Below are 12,818 nucleotides of genomic sequence, written 5' to 3' on the forward strand. Positions count from 1 at the left end.
GCCCCTTCGATCCTAACCTACAGAGTCTCTGCTTGACCACCCTCTGACCTTAATTTGATTAGGGAACATGTGTACTGTTCTTTGACAGAGAGAGCAACTCCCCCACCTTTTTTCCCTACTCTGTCTCTCCTATACAACCTATAGCCCTCTATTCCCACCATCCAGTCGTGAGAAGAGTCCCACCAGGTTTCAGTTAGTCCCACTAGGTCAAAGTTGTTGCTTGCTAGCAAGAGCTCTAGATCCTCCTGCTTGTTTCCAATGCTTCTGGCATTTGTGTATATACACCTAATTCCCCTGGTGGCTGTCCCTGGTCCCCCCTTAAACTGCTGTCTGATAGGATCTTCGCTATATACCTGGGATGATCTTGTGGGTGTCTCTTGGTTCGGTGTTCCATGGCTCCCTCCGTTCTCGTCCTCCCCTTCCCCCAACAAACCTAGTTTAAAGCCCGCCGGAGGAGATCAGCCAACCTGATCTGGTGTGCCCATACATATGGAAAAATGTTGAGTTCTGGAATCCCAATGGCTTGAAAGGCTATTGACCCTGCTGGGGCCCAGCCTAATGAACTGTGTGGTAAATGACAAGCTTATCTGGCAGGGAAAATACCGTGACCACTAACACAGTTTTCGCAGGGACAGGAGATAACTGCTTTTCTGGCATGGGGTAGTACCCGTGGAGATAATGTTAGCTTCCCACTTTCATTTCCAGTGGGAAGATCTTGGCTTTATGCCCACTTTATGGAAATGGGAGACTCCTCCCTAACTTGCTCCTGAGGCCATACAGCAGAGGGCAGGTGAAACTCGGGGGCGTCCAATCCCCAAGCCTCTGGGCTTGGGCCTGCATGTAGGATGCCTGCCAAATGATTAGGAAGCATCTGAAGCCACGGGTGGGAGTGGAGAATGTTTGCTGGTAATAGGGTCACATATGATTCTTGAATGACTCATGAATTTAGGGTTGATTTGACTGATTTGGCTTGGAACATGGAAAATTTTCCTTAAAAAAAAAAAGAAAAAAAAAATCGCAAGTTTTTGGCTTTGAGCTATTATCGTTGTGCCCTCCTCTGCTCCAGAAGGTGCTCTCGGGCAACTCTTGCGCGGGTGGCTAACCGGGCCTGCCCCGCTCTCGCTGGGGAATCCCCGGGACTCGCCGACCGCGGTCACGGCTGGGCCCGCAGCAGGGGGGTCCCCCTCACTGCGGCCTCCAGCGCTGAAGCGCCCCTGGGCGGGCTTACACAGGGCTCCGACCTCCCCTACACCCCGGCCAACGCCACCTTTGGTCGTGGACCTTCGGTTCCTTGTCCCCGAACGAGGACTGGGCATCGAGGGGCCTCTGCCCCTTGCGGCCCTCTTCCCCAATGCCCCGCCGGCGTCTCTGCCTGGTCTTCCCTGGTTCCCTCACCGGGATTCCCACCGGCTCTATCCCGGTTCCGTCACCAGAGTTTCCGCCGGCTCCAGTCCGGTTCCCTCACCGGAGTTTCTGCCGGCTCCAGTCCGGTTCCCTCACCGGAGTTTCTGCCAGCTCCAGTCTGGTTCCCTCACTGGAGTTCCCGCCGGCTCCAGTCCGGTTCCCTCACCGGAGTTCCCGCCGGCTCCCGCTCTGGGCTCCTCCCCGGAGCCTCTGCCCGCTCGTCCCCGGTTACCTCACCGGTGGTTCCAGCTGGCCGTCTCTCTGGGCTCCTCCTCGGAGCTTCTGCCGGCCCCCTCGTCAATTTCGCCGCTCTTCCATGGCGGCGCGGCTCTCCCAGCCTCCGTCGCTCCCGGCGTGGTTGCAGCCTGTTCGGCCCACGGCAAAGGCCCCTTGCAGGGGCCTGGTTCCACTCCTGGGCTTCCTCCCGGGTTCCACATCCTCCCGCCGCGCGCTCCCTCTGTCTTCGGGGCCGCGTTTTATTTCCCCTGAGCGACGCCTCTCTCTGACGTCGCTCCGCCCCAGCCGTATGAAAGCGCGGCTAATGAGCTGCGCGGGTGGTTCCCCGGCCTGCACGCTGCCGCTGCTCCCCCCTCCGGAGCATAAGTGAGTGTTTCCCCTGGCCCTGGGCTGGGGGCTCCCTCTAGTCCCGTTGTCCCTGGGACAATCATGTATAAGTTTGTATGATACAACGATCCAGAAGAGGGGAGGGCAAAATATGGCCCATGGGTCAGATCCCCTGCCCGCACACCCTACCTACAGAACCAGGGCTCTGCCCTAGCCCTGGCCCCATGCTGTCATAGCCCTGTGATCCTGGGCAGGGCACATGGTCAGGTGGGGAGCTGTGTCTGTGGCTGGGATCATGGGGTGGTGACAGCATGGATTCGGGGCGGTGACAGCATGGATTCAGGGCTGGGGCAGAGCCACCATCTACTTCCTGCATGCCCTTGCTTGTGGAACTTGTGCCTGTCACAGGGACGTGCAGGCAGCAGATCCCAGCTCTGCCCTGGCCCCTGTCCTGCGCTGTCACTGCCCCAAGATCCCAGAATGCTGCTCCTTACTGGCCTGCAGCCCCATCCCCCAGCTGCCTAGCCACATGCCCTGCCTACGTGGGTCCTGCCCCAGCTGGTGGTGTGGGGCAGACAGGCCTGGGTGTCTGGGCAGTGGCAACTGGAAGGAGCCACTGCTGCCAGGGCTGCTGGGAAATGGAGCACAGCCGTGGCCAGGATCTGGCTTGAGGGCTATATTTTGCACACCCCTGATCTAGAAAGTGACTTGGTGTAGTTAGAAGGTGAAGGCCTGTACCTTGCACTCCAGAATGACTCTTACAAGAGTCTACAAATGCCTCCAAATGTGAGGATCTCAGCTACTCGGTATATGGTGATGGGGAATTGCTCTTGGGCTTTCCTTCTAGCTTGCTCTTTCAGTCTTTTGGCTAGGGGCAAGGAAGACTAGGGGGGCATCTGAACTCCAAGGCCTCCAGTCTTGGGCCTTGCCTGTAGGATGCCTGGCATGGATTCAGGAGTATCTGAAGCGCCGAGCTGAAGAGTCTGGGAGGTAGGATACTTACCAGCGGTATTTCATAGATTTCATAGACCTTAGGGCTGGAAGGGACCTCGGAAGTTTATCGAGTCCAGCCCCCTGCCCAAAGGGCAGGAAGTCAGCTGGGGTCATGGGATCCCAGCAAGATAAGCATCCCGTTTGCTCTTGAAGGTGTTCAGTGTAGGTGCTTGAACCACCTCCAGTGGCAGGCTGTTCCAGACCTTGGGGGCTCGGACAGTAAAGAAATTCTTCCTTATGTCCAGCCTGAAACGGTCTTGTAGTAGTTTATGACCGTTCGACCTAGTCGTCATCCCTAGGGGCGCTCTGGTGAACAAACGTTCCCCCAGATACTGGTGGTCACCCCTAATAAACTTATAGGTGGCCGTCAGATCACCCCTGAGCCTGCACTTTTCCAGGCTAAAGAGCCCCAGGGCTCTCAGCCTGTCATCGTAGGGTCTGCTTCCCTGACCTCTGATCATGCACGTGGCACTTCTCTGGACTCTCTCAAGCTTCTCCACATCCTTTTTGAATTGTGGAGCCCAAAACTGGATGCAGTAGTCCAGCTGCGGCCTCACCAAGGCCGAGTACAAGGGGAGAATGACGTCCCGGGATTTGCTTGAGAAGCATCTATGGATGCAAGCCAGTGTTTTGGTCGCTTTACTAGCCGCAGCATCGCACTGCAGGCTCATGTTCATCTTGTGGTCAATGATGACCCCCAAGTCTCTTTCTTCCATAGTGCTAGCCAACATAGGACTGCCGAGCCTGTAAGGATGCTGCGGGTTTTTCTTCCCAAGTTGCAGAATTGAACAGGCACACAAACTTGAACAGTTGAGCTCTGCTCAGCTGATAGTATTTGGAACTGATTTGGCCAGACACACAAAATTTTGGGGGGAAAAACATAGTTTGTAGTTTGTACTATATATAGGTAGGTGGCAAAGTGCTGTGCAGATGTGTGGTTATGGAGTACCTGTGCTAAAATGTGCAGCAGTTTCAAAAAAAGGTAATGCATCAATGCTGAATGAACTAAGAGTATGGGTACTAGATGCATATTTCTATAGCCATGTTTAATTTCTAAGTTATTGTTTTCAAATTTGCTCCTTGTTTCCATGTGCTCAGGGAGAGCAAGGTCTAACTGTAAGGAGAGGAGAAAGGAGCTGCCAGGGGAAAATGTTTCATATATTTCATAGACATTAGGGTTGGAAGGGACCTCGGAAGGTCATCAAGTCCAGCCCCCTGCCCCAGGGGCAGGAAGTCAGCAGGGATCATAGGATCCCAGCAATGTTGGGGGAAAGCAAAGATTAAAGGGTCTATCTTATCCCTTCAGATTTATTATGCCTGCTGTAGCAGTAGAAGGCAAATTCAAGGCAAAATTCCAATATTTAGATTTTATACCTGGAAAATTATAACAGATTTATGAACTTTCCATATATAGAATCTAATTATTGGGGAGTTGTCTTCTAAACAGTGTCATCTTCTATTTGAGAAAATATGGTATATTTAGGTACTTCATATGGTTATAGTAGAAATATTTTATTGAAAAGGAGTGTCTTAGAGTTTTGCCTACCTAATTCTGTTCTTGGAGCTTGATTATGATTTTGTTCATTTGGCTTAGGCCTGGAGATAGAACTCTAGTTGGAAGTTTTCTACACTGAGTGCCTTTTTTTAGGATTATGAGGACTGCAGGGTGTGCTTTTTTGTTTTTAAGAGTGGTTTTCTCTTTAGAAAGTGTTGCTTATTTTGAATATTATTAGGCAGGGTATCGTTACTGGTTTTCAGGCAGCCAGTAGGATTACAGATCCATTTTACAGATGGTGGTTTCGAGCATCTCTTGGATTTTCCTCTGTTTTAATGTGTGAGGCAAAACTGTGATTAGGGGAGTCAGATTTTTTCAGTCTGGCAGAGTGGCTGGGGAAAGAGGGGGAGGTCACTCACCTCCAAATATCCAGATGGTTTTGAATGAAATAGCTGTTCTCTTCCATTTTATTATAAGGTCCAGGTTTCACCTTCGTGAAAAAGAAAGAAAAGGAGACTGAAAGTCTCCTTCAAGATTTTAACCTGCTTTGATAGAATAATGAAAGTAAAAGAAGGCAGTGAATTAAATCATGCTGTCCCTCTCCTTGCCAAATAATATTCTCTTAAGTACAGTTTTGGTTTTAAAGCAGCAATAGAATTAAGAATTTTTGGGTGTATTTGTGTATATCCTTTTAACCTTACAGCTTCCAAATACCATATTAAATAGCTATTGCATATTAAAGGTCCTTTTTATTGATCTTGTGTCTTCAAAATACTTTAATACATTTCATACACTTGGCAGCTGTTTTTTTATTCCAAAACTTTCTCTTCCTCCTAGCTCAACATCACAATAATTTTGACCTGTCTCATCGAAGTCTGGTGTTGTAAGTAAAGGACTGGCGTGGAACTTACGAGGCTCTTCCATGGACTTTTTTTAGGAACTTGGACTTAATCTCTTTGTCTTAGTTTTCTCATCTGTAAAGGAGAGAGAGATTTCCTTTCTCTCACTCTTTCTGCCTTGTCTGTTTTGTTTGTTAAGCTCTATAGATGCAGAAGAGATCTGTCCATGAATACATGGGTAAATTTAGGTTCCCTAATTTGAGGTGGAAAGATGCTGTCAGAATACAAATAACAATAAGCAATGCAAAAGAGAAAACAACAGTATATACTAATACTATATTAATAATATAACATCTTTCAAATGGAATTATTCTTCTGCCCAGATTAATGCATTGGACTTCATTCAGAAAGTACTCTGCAATGCATGCCCAGAACTCTGAGGGAGCAGATGTATAATTGGCAAGTGCTGCTTCCTGGGCAGTCCCTCATCTTCCCTCCCTCTGCATACGGCGCTTTCCTACAGCAGCTGCTTCAGCTCCTGCTTCAGAAGTCGAGGAGGTGCCTGGTGCTGGAACAGCAGCCTGAGGTTTGCAGATGTGGGGGGAGATGTCCTCTCCTTTTTTTTTTTTGCCACTGACATGTATGTCAAGCAGCCAAAAAATCACCAGTGTGCATTGGCAAAAAAAGAGGTGATGTTTCCCTCTGCAACTGCAAACCTCTGCTGCTGCTACAGTGTCACATGCAGCCAGAGTTATGCCTCCATTTTCAGAGTCCACCTTATACAACTCTAAAGCTATTTCTTAGAGTTTAGAATTACATTTCCCAGGATGCTCTTCACTGAAGCCTACTTGTGCACCCACTCCTAAGCCACAGCTACTGCTGCATTGCTCTTCCCACTGCTGAGCTGTTACAGAGAAGATGAAGGAGGGAGGGAGGAGGAGACAGCAGGAGGGTGAGAAGACCCTCCAGCTCCATTTTGGCACCCCACCTTAGGCAGCATCCAGGACTCATGCCCTGTAGTTCTCACCCACCCATCATTATGCCACTGCGAGGGAGTCATACACACAGAACTATCATTGGAGCTGTTTTCTTGTAATTTTATTTCAGTGCTTCAAACAACTTTCGGTCATTATCTTTCTCCAAGTCTGTCTGGATTAAGTCATTCTTCATATTATGAATTCTTCAGTTTTATGCCTTATTCTGCTTTACTCAGGGTGAACAGCATAAAGTGAAAGAGAATTTTTTAAGGCAAATTTTATATTTGAAGGAGAATGTCTAGTCTTCTGAATAGGTTTCCCACATCTTGAATGAGTTTTTTTCAGCTTTACGTTTACCAATTACTCAACTCTCTGAAGAAGCCTAATAGAAAAATCTCCTGTATAATAATGTATGGTCAAATCCCCTGGTTCCCTGCACACACTTAGCCCAGGAGCTCAGGTATTTTGTTTGCTTGAGTAAGCCAAACTGAATTTGGCTTATTCATATAGAGTATTTTCAACGAATCTACTTTTGTGAATGAGGACTTTAGTACCGATTGCAGAAGTTGTATTACAGGACATTTAAATCTTTTCTCCTTCATGTGTTAATCATAAAGTTATAGAGATGGTATTATCAGGGCAGTAATTTGACTTTGGAGCATTTGAAAATATTTTCACGGTAGTAATAACTGATATCCTGGAAGATCTTGCATATTTTTCTAACTTAAACTGTCACATGTCACCTTTAATACAACAGTAGTGAAATTAAATAGCTCTGCAAACTTTAAAAACTGAATATTTTGTTAATATTTAAAATTGTATAGGCTTTCATTAAGGTTGATAATGCACATCTGTAGTTTTAGTTCAACATGACTATCTTTTCTGAGGAGTTTTAATAACTTTTTTATATAGGTTAAGAGACATCAGAAGGAATGCTATGTACTTAAATTATATGCATCAAACCCATGGAACTTGAACGGTTGATATTTTTTTCCAGAGGAACAGAATGAAACAAATGCTTTATTTTGTTTGTGCAAATGAGAAGACCATTGTGATGCAAAGCAGTATACTGAAAAAGCAAACGTGCTGTTTCTGTTGTAAATATTCTATCTAAATACTGCAGTAATTGCAAGCAGAGCCTGGTATTTTTTCTCTCTTTTCTTTTCATTGATATATTTTAACAAGTTCTCTTGAGACAATTAAAATGTCTTAGTTTTTGGAACATGTGGTCCAGTGGGGATAACTTTGTCCACAGATGCAGTGGGTTGGCAGCTAGATTTTGCATGTCTTTTCATTTCTTTCCAGATTCTGTGACCCAGTGTAACCTTTGGTCTCCCACTGAAGGCAGGGGTGAAGGAAGTATGAGCAGGTGACTGATGATCACTGTCAATACAGCCTGCAGACAATATGCGAATTACTTTTGCAGTCTCTCACTCTCCTCTACCCCCCCCCCCCGCCTTAAATCAACAAATGCAAATAGCTCCATCCCCATTTGCTACTATTTCAGTTCTGCTGCATAGGCAGCATGGGCTTTGTTGTAGTCTTGCTTATTCAAAAAATCAGTTTCAGTCCTAGTAAGAAGAAAAATGAACAAATGGGAGCCAAACCCCCTTAATGGTCAATGCAGCTAATATATGGTTCTCTGGAATATCAAGGTAGGAAGACAGCACAATAAAAATGCTTTTATATTGTATTTCAAAAGTGCATCATGGAATGGTTTGTACTGCTTGTATTGTTAGTCTTTGTTTATAGATATCCATCCTTTCTACAAAGGACTAAATATTTGCTCTGTATGAAGAAACATGTACCTGTGCTCTTTAGAACTTGTTAGTACCAAAACTTGTTTTATCATGACTTTAAAATTATTCATCTATTTAATATTTCATTTCCAGTAGGAAAAAAATATGTGAATGTGTTTGCTTCTTTTCAGTATACATGGGCACACAACAAATTTATATAGCAAACATTTATTTGCAACTTTGATATATATTAAACACAAAATTGTGAGATAAGAATAAATGAATAAAAATAGCTGTATTTTATATTGGAATAAACATAAAGCAATATTATAATCTTCTCCAGCTTTCACTGTTGTCACTTGGAAGAGTCAGAAGTGTATAATGAATGATGTTATCTGCACTGGTTTAAAATTTCATTTAAACTTAATTTAAGATGCTATACATGAGATCTTATAAATCTTCAAATACGTAAGTGAAAGGAAAGTGATTACTTTCCAGATTCAGAAGTTTTTTCCTTCTAGATGCGTAGAGACAGTTTGTGACAGACAAATGGATTCAATATATATTTAGCATTAAAAATATTTGTAAGGACATTTGATCTATAAGGGGCATAAAGCAAACATGCATAATTCAATTATCCTGAAGTTTTCTAGACTTGTATTTATAGAACTTTTGTTTATTATCATTTTAGACATTATTTTGGGGTTCACAGTTAATTTTGCTTTTCTGTTAAATTATTTTTCTTTTAAAGTTAACTTATGTAATTGATAGAAGGAAAAGCATTAGTTATAATGCTGAATGCTAGGTTGTTATGGTACATATCACACACATGGCTCAGCACTAAGTACTATATTTTACAGCCTGGCAGTAATGGCCTGTCTAGATGTCCATGCTAATGTAGCTTCCAGTTTTATTTATGTTTAAAGTGAATCATGTTTTTACAGTATAGAAGCATCACAACATTGTCCACGAAACTGGAGAAAGTATAAATACTTTAAGTTCACCCTGACCTACTTTTAGTTTGTAGTAGTGTTCCAGATCAGACACTATAGGTTTCTCCATTCTGCCTTAACCGTAATGTAAAGTCCCTCACGTTTTCATTTGTAGTTTTTTTTTAAGGCCAGGAAAAACAATTGTGATCATCTGGTCCAGTCTCCTGTACAGCACAGGCAATAGTGATTCTTGCATCTGGAAACCTCCAAGCCTCTGACTGAGGGAAAGTATATCTTTTAGGAAAGACATCCAGTCTCGATTTAAAGACCTCCAGTGACAGAGAATCCATCAAAGCAGATCTTTTACATTTTGTATGTGAATGGTTAGGCTGCGGAGGGGGGGTTGGGGGGGAATTATTTTGTTTGTTAATTTTAGGTGATTTTTTTTTTTAAAGGGAACTTTCTTTTTTCCCCTTGTGGTACAAGGGTTGACTAATGCCTCTACTGGCTTACCTCTTCCTCAAAGGCTTCTATGTCTCTCTCTCTCATTCATCTTGCTAAAGAAGAATACGTACAGTTTTTTTTTGGAACCAGGTATTGCTTTTTGACTTGGCCACAGGTAGTGCTGGGGAGTAACAAGATATACATTCTCATCAATGCTATCTATGTAAAACAACTCCCATCTATTTGTCATCTTACATTGTCCTTTATTGTCAGTCTGTTACCAAAGAAATTGTTATAATAAATTCATCCTTAGTGCTTTAGAGAAAAATCAAATGGGTGAAAATATATTGCTAGCTTGGAAGCCTTTACTTAACAGAACTTTGATATGGTTTTCAGTTTGTTGTTTTTAAACTGTGAGATGGTCATACCTGATTAATTACATAGGGTTAGGCAAGATTTTTATTTGGATGAAAGAACCTGCAAAGGACATTTGGACACACCAAGAAACTATTTCATAGCTGTTGTTCTTTACTTTTCTTTTTTTTTCAAGCAGGGTTAAGATTAAAATGGTGAGCATGATGCTGCCAATTCCTTCTTGCAAGGAATTTTAAAGCTGAAGAAATGATCATTTAATATAAGTCATCTTTTTGCATTTTTTGCATTTTTCACAAGGACTTTGGTTTTTATCCTAGTATCTTTGACAAATTCTAGTTATTTTTTATTTTGCTTATAAAAAATTACATCTTTGTACTTGGATGTTTTTCTTTATCTTCTGCTCACAATTCTTTTGTAACATTGTACACTGTTAAATAGTTGCATTGTATTACTTTGGCAGCAACTGCCTTTAGAGATGGGTGGATTGATTTCTTACACTAAGACCCTTTGAGATTCTTTTGGATGAGAAAGCATAATGAAAATGTAGGTTTATTAGTAGTAATAGTGAGAACTATAAGGAACATCTGCAGGGTGAGTGGATTCAAATAGTCTTTGAATTTTATCTGAAAATAATTCCTTGTAGAATAATTGCTCTTAAATACATTTTGGATGGAACAGATTCTGTTACTTTCAGGTTTAGATAAATTAAGTAGTGACACTAGATGCCTGTTTGATATTTTTAAATGTAATTTTATAAATACATATGCAGCAATTTAAAAAAAAATAGTTCTTAAAATAGTTGCTTTTCTAACACAAATTAACCCCAGCATAATGATATAAAATGTCTTCAAATTCTGAAATTCATTTTGAGCGGGTTTTTTCTCCTCCTTTGCTTTGTATTTCCTCAGTTTCCACTACGAAGACTAGTGCAAAAACCCAGTCTTCCCCTTCCAAAGTGACCCGGCGTGCAATGCAGTCACCACAGAAATCTGCTTCAGGATCAGCTCAGCGGGGCAGAAAACAAAGTCGGGCTAAACCTACCGGGCAATCTGTAGTTCCTACGAAGGGCAAGTCTCCTAAAAATAGTCCTTTGACAAAAAACGCCACTCATACCGAAAATCTCAAAACAAGGGAAAAAACCTTGAAACCTGGAAGAAAGGTTTGTTCCATTTACCAGTTCAATGGGTATTGCAGTTCTTTACAATGTTGTATTTATTTATTTATTTATTTATGTATTTGAACAAACGCACATAATTTCATGTAAAGCCTGGTGCTATTTTCCCTTCAGTCACTTAGAGTTACTCTGTATTTGGAAATTTCCTGAAATAACTAGAATGGAATGCTGGGGTTTTTTACTTTCAGTATAAACCTCTGTGAGGCCACTTGTTTTGGAATAAGGATTTTTTTTCCCAATTTAGCTTAATCCACTGGATTTATTATTATGAATAATTCTTCTGAAAAAAATCTATTTCAGTAAATTTCCAAGTGCAGGGAAGATCTAGCTTACTTAAATTTAGTTGTTTTCTTACTGAAATAAACGCATTTACTGAAATACATGTTAAGTTTGTGCTATTTAACTTAACCCTTTGTTTTTAATGTAGGTCAAATCAAATAAGGGATGTAAATACATTTAAAAAAAAAGAACATAAACACCTAAATTCCACCCAAATCCAAAACCAATTTAGATGGGGTAGTGGCGTCTAAACTCAATAGACCTTTTCCTGTTTCAATCTAAAAGTGCATAAATGCATGGAATTCTGCTTCTGTGGCATGCTTAGAACCGTCCTGATCTGAACAACTTGCCATGAAGCAGTGTAACTGAGGGGGACAACCAGTGGTTCCTCTAAGCTGTGCAGCATGCGCGGCTGCGCAGGCATGCTCATGTCACACTGCCAGGTGCATCTGCACAACTGCATATGCCACTCAGCTTAGAGGGAACGCTGGGGACAACCAAGGCAGCAGCCCCTAGTCCCACCTTTGTGGGTGGCGCAAAGGCTGCCACTACTGCAATTAACATGGTGGCAGCCAGTGCTGCCCTAGACATCACAGCTGCCCCTAGTGCAAAGCTGCCTCGCTAAGCTTTTGTAAGTGTCTCTTCCCCCATCTAAGCCTGATTGTGATTGGGGCTTGGTAGGGGCTTGGTAAACAAATGTGTAGGTCCCCTGAGGTGTCTGATGTAGGCATTTTCAGAAAACACCTCATGCGTGCCTACTCTGACAGCATTAGACTCTTCACAAAATGAACTAGTACTTTTCTTTTAAAAAAATATGGCTGCTACACAAGAGTGAGTCTTGGGCCCCCAGTACAAGTTAATTTAATGACACAGTGGGAACTCATCCCAGATCAGAATAATCACATAGCCTGCCATGCCACATGTGCAGGATGTGTAGTTTGAGGAAATCAAGGATCAGATCCCAATCATGCTCTTTCAACTTGTCAGCACATATGGCACCCAGATCCTGTGTTTCACATACACTGGCAAGTTGAAAGCTGCACAAGGTACAGTCCTGCATGGGGCTGCTGGGCACACAGCTTTAAATCTGCCAAATGGAGGGAGCTAATTCACTCTCCCCACCTGGCACTTGCAGACCCCTAGGCAGCCCCAGCCTACAGACACTGGACTGTGCAAGGGCATGGGGCACAGGGACCGGGAGCGGCCTGTGGTATCCAACTGGGACCAGGTGGGCCCCACCCTGATGCCAACAGATATGTCAGTATGGAGATGGGGCATGCCACACATTCAATTTTAAGGCACCATAAAAAACAGCTACAAAGATATTCTATGTTATATGTGTAGATGAGTTCTCTCTCCCTATCTGATCCCCCCACCCTAGTGTTCCCCACCAGCTTGGGAGCAGGTTCAAGGAGGGAGAACCCACTTGCTGCCGGTACCCCTGGCTGAGCCTGTCTCCCTGTGCAGCCTAGCTGCAGCAGGGCAGGATTGCTCTGGAGGTCCCCCTGCCCCCAGGTCAGCCAGGGACAGTGGCACTGGCAGGTGGGGAAGGGAGTAAATGGGAGAGGACATGCCAGGTATGAGTGGGGAAGCAGGATTTTTT

General features: G+C 43.7%; 1 protein-coding gene across 8 annotated transcripts in view; it reads left to right on the forward strand.

Moving 5' to 3' along the window:
- SCML2 (Scm polycomb group protein like 2) overlaps positions 1–12,818 on the forward strand; it is a 112,318-nt gene that overhangs the window by 71,926 nt on the left and 27,574 nt on the right. For all 8 annotated transcript variants that reach the window (XM_059720887.1, XM_059720890.1, XM_059720893.1 and 5 more), the window contains one exon: positions 10,671–10,921. In XM_059720887.1, coding sequence (XP_059576870.1) covers positions 10,671–10,921 — 251 coding nt within the window. The remainder of the gene's footprint in view (positions 1–10,670; positions 10,922–12,818) is intronic.

This window comes from Alligator mississippiensis, chromosome 1, assembly GCF_030867095.1.
Source record: "Alligator mississippiensis isolate rAllMis1 chromosome 1, rAllMis1, whole genome shotgun sequence".
Lineage (NCBI taxonomy): Eukaryota > Metazoa > Chordata > Crocodylia > Alligatoridae > Alligator > Alligator mississippiensis.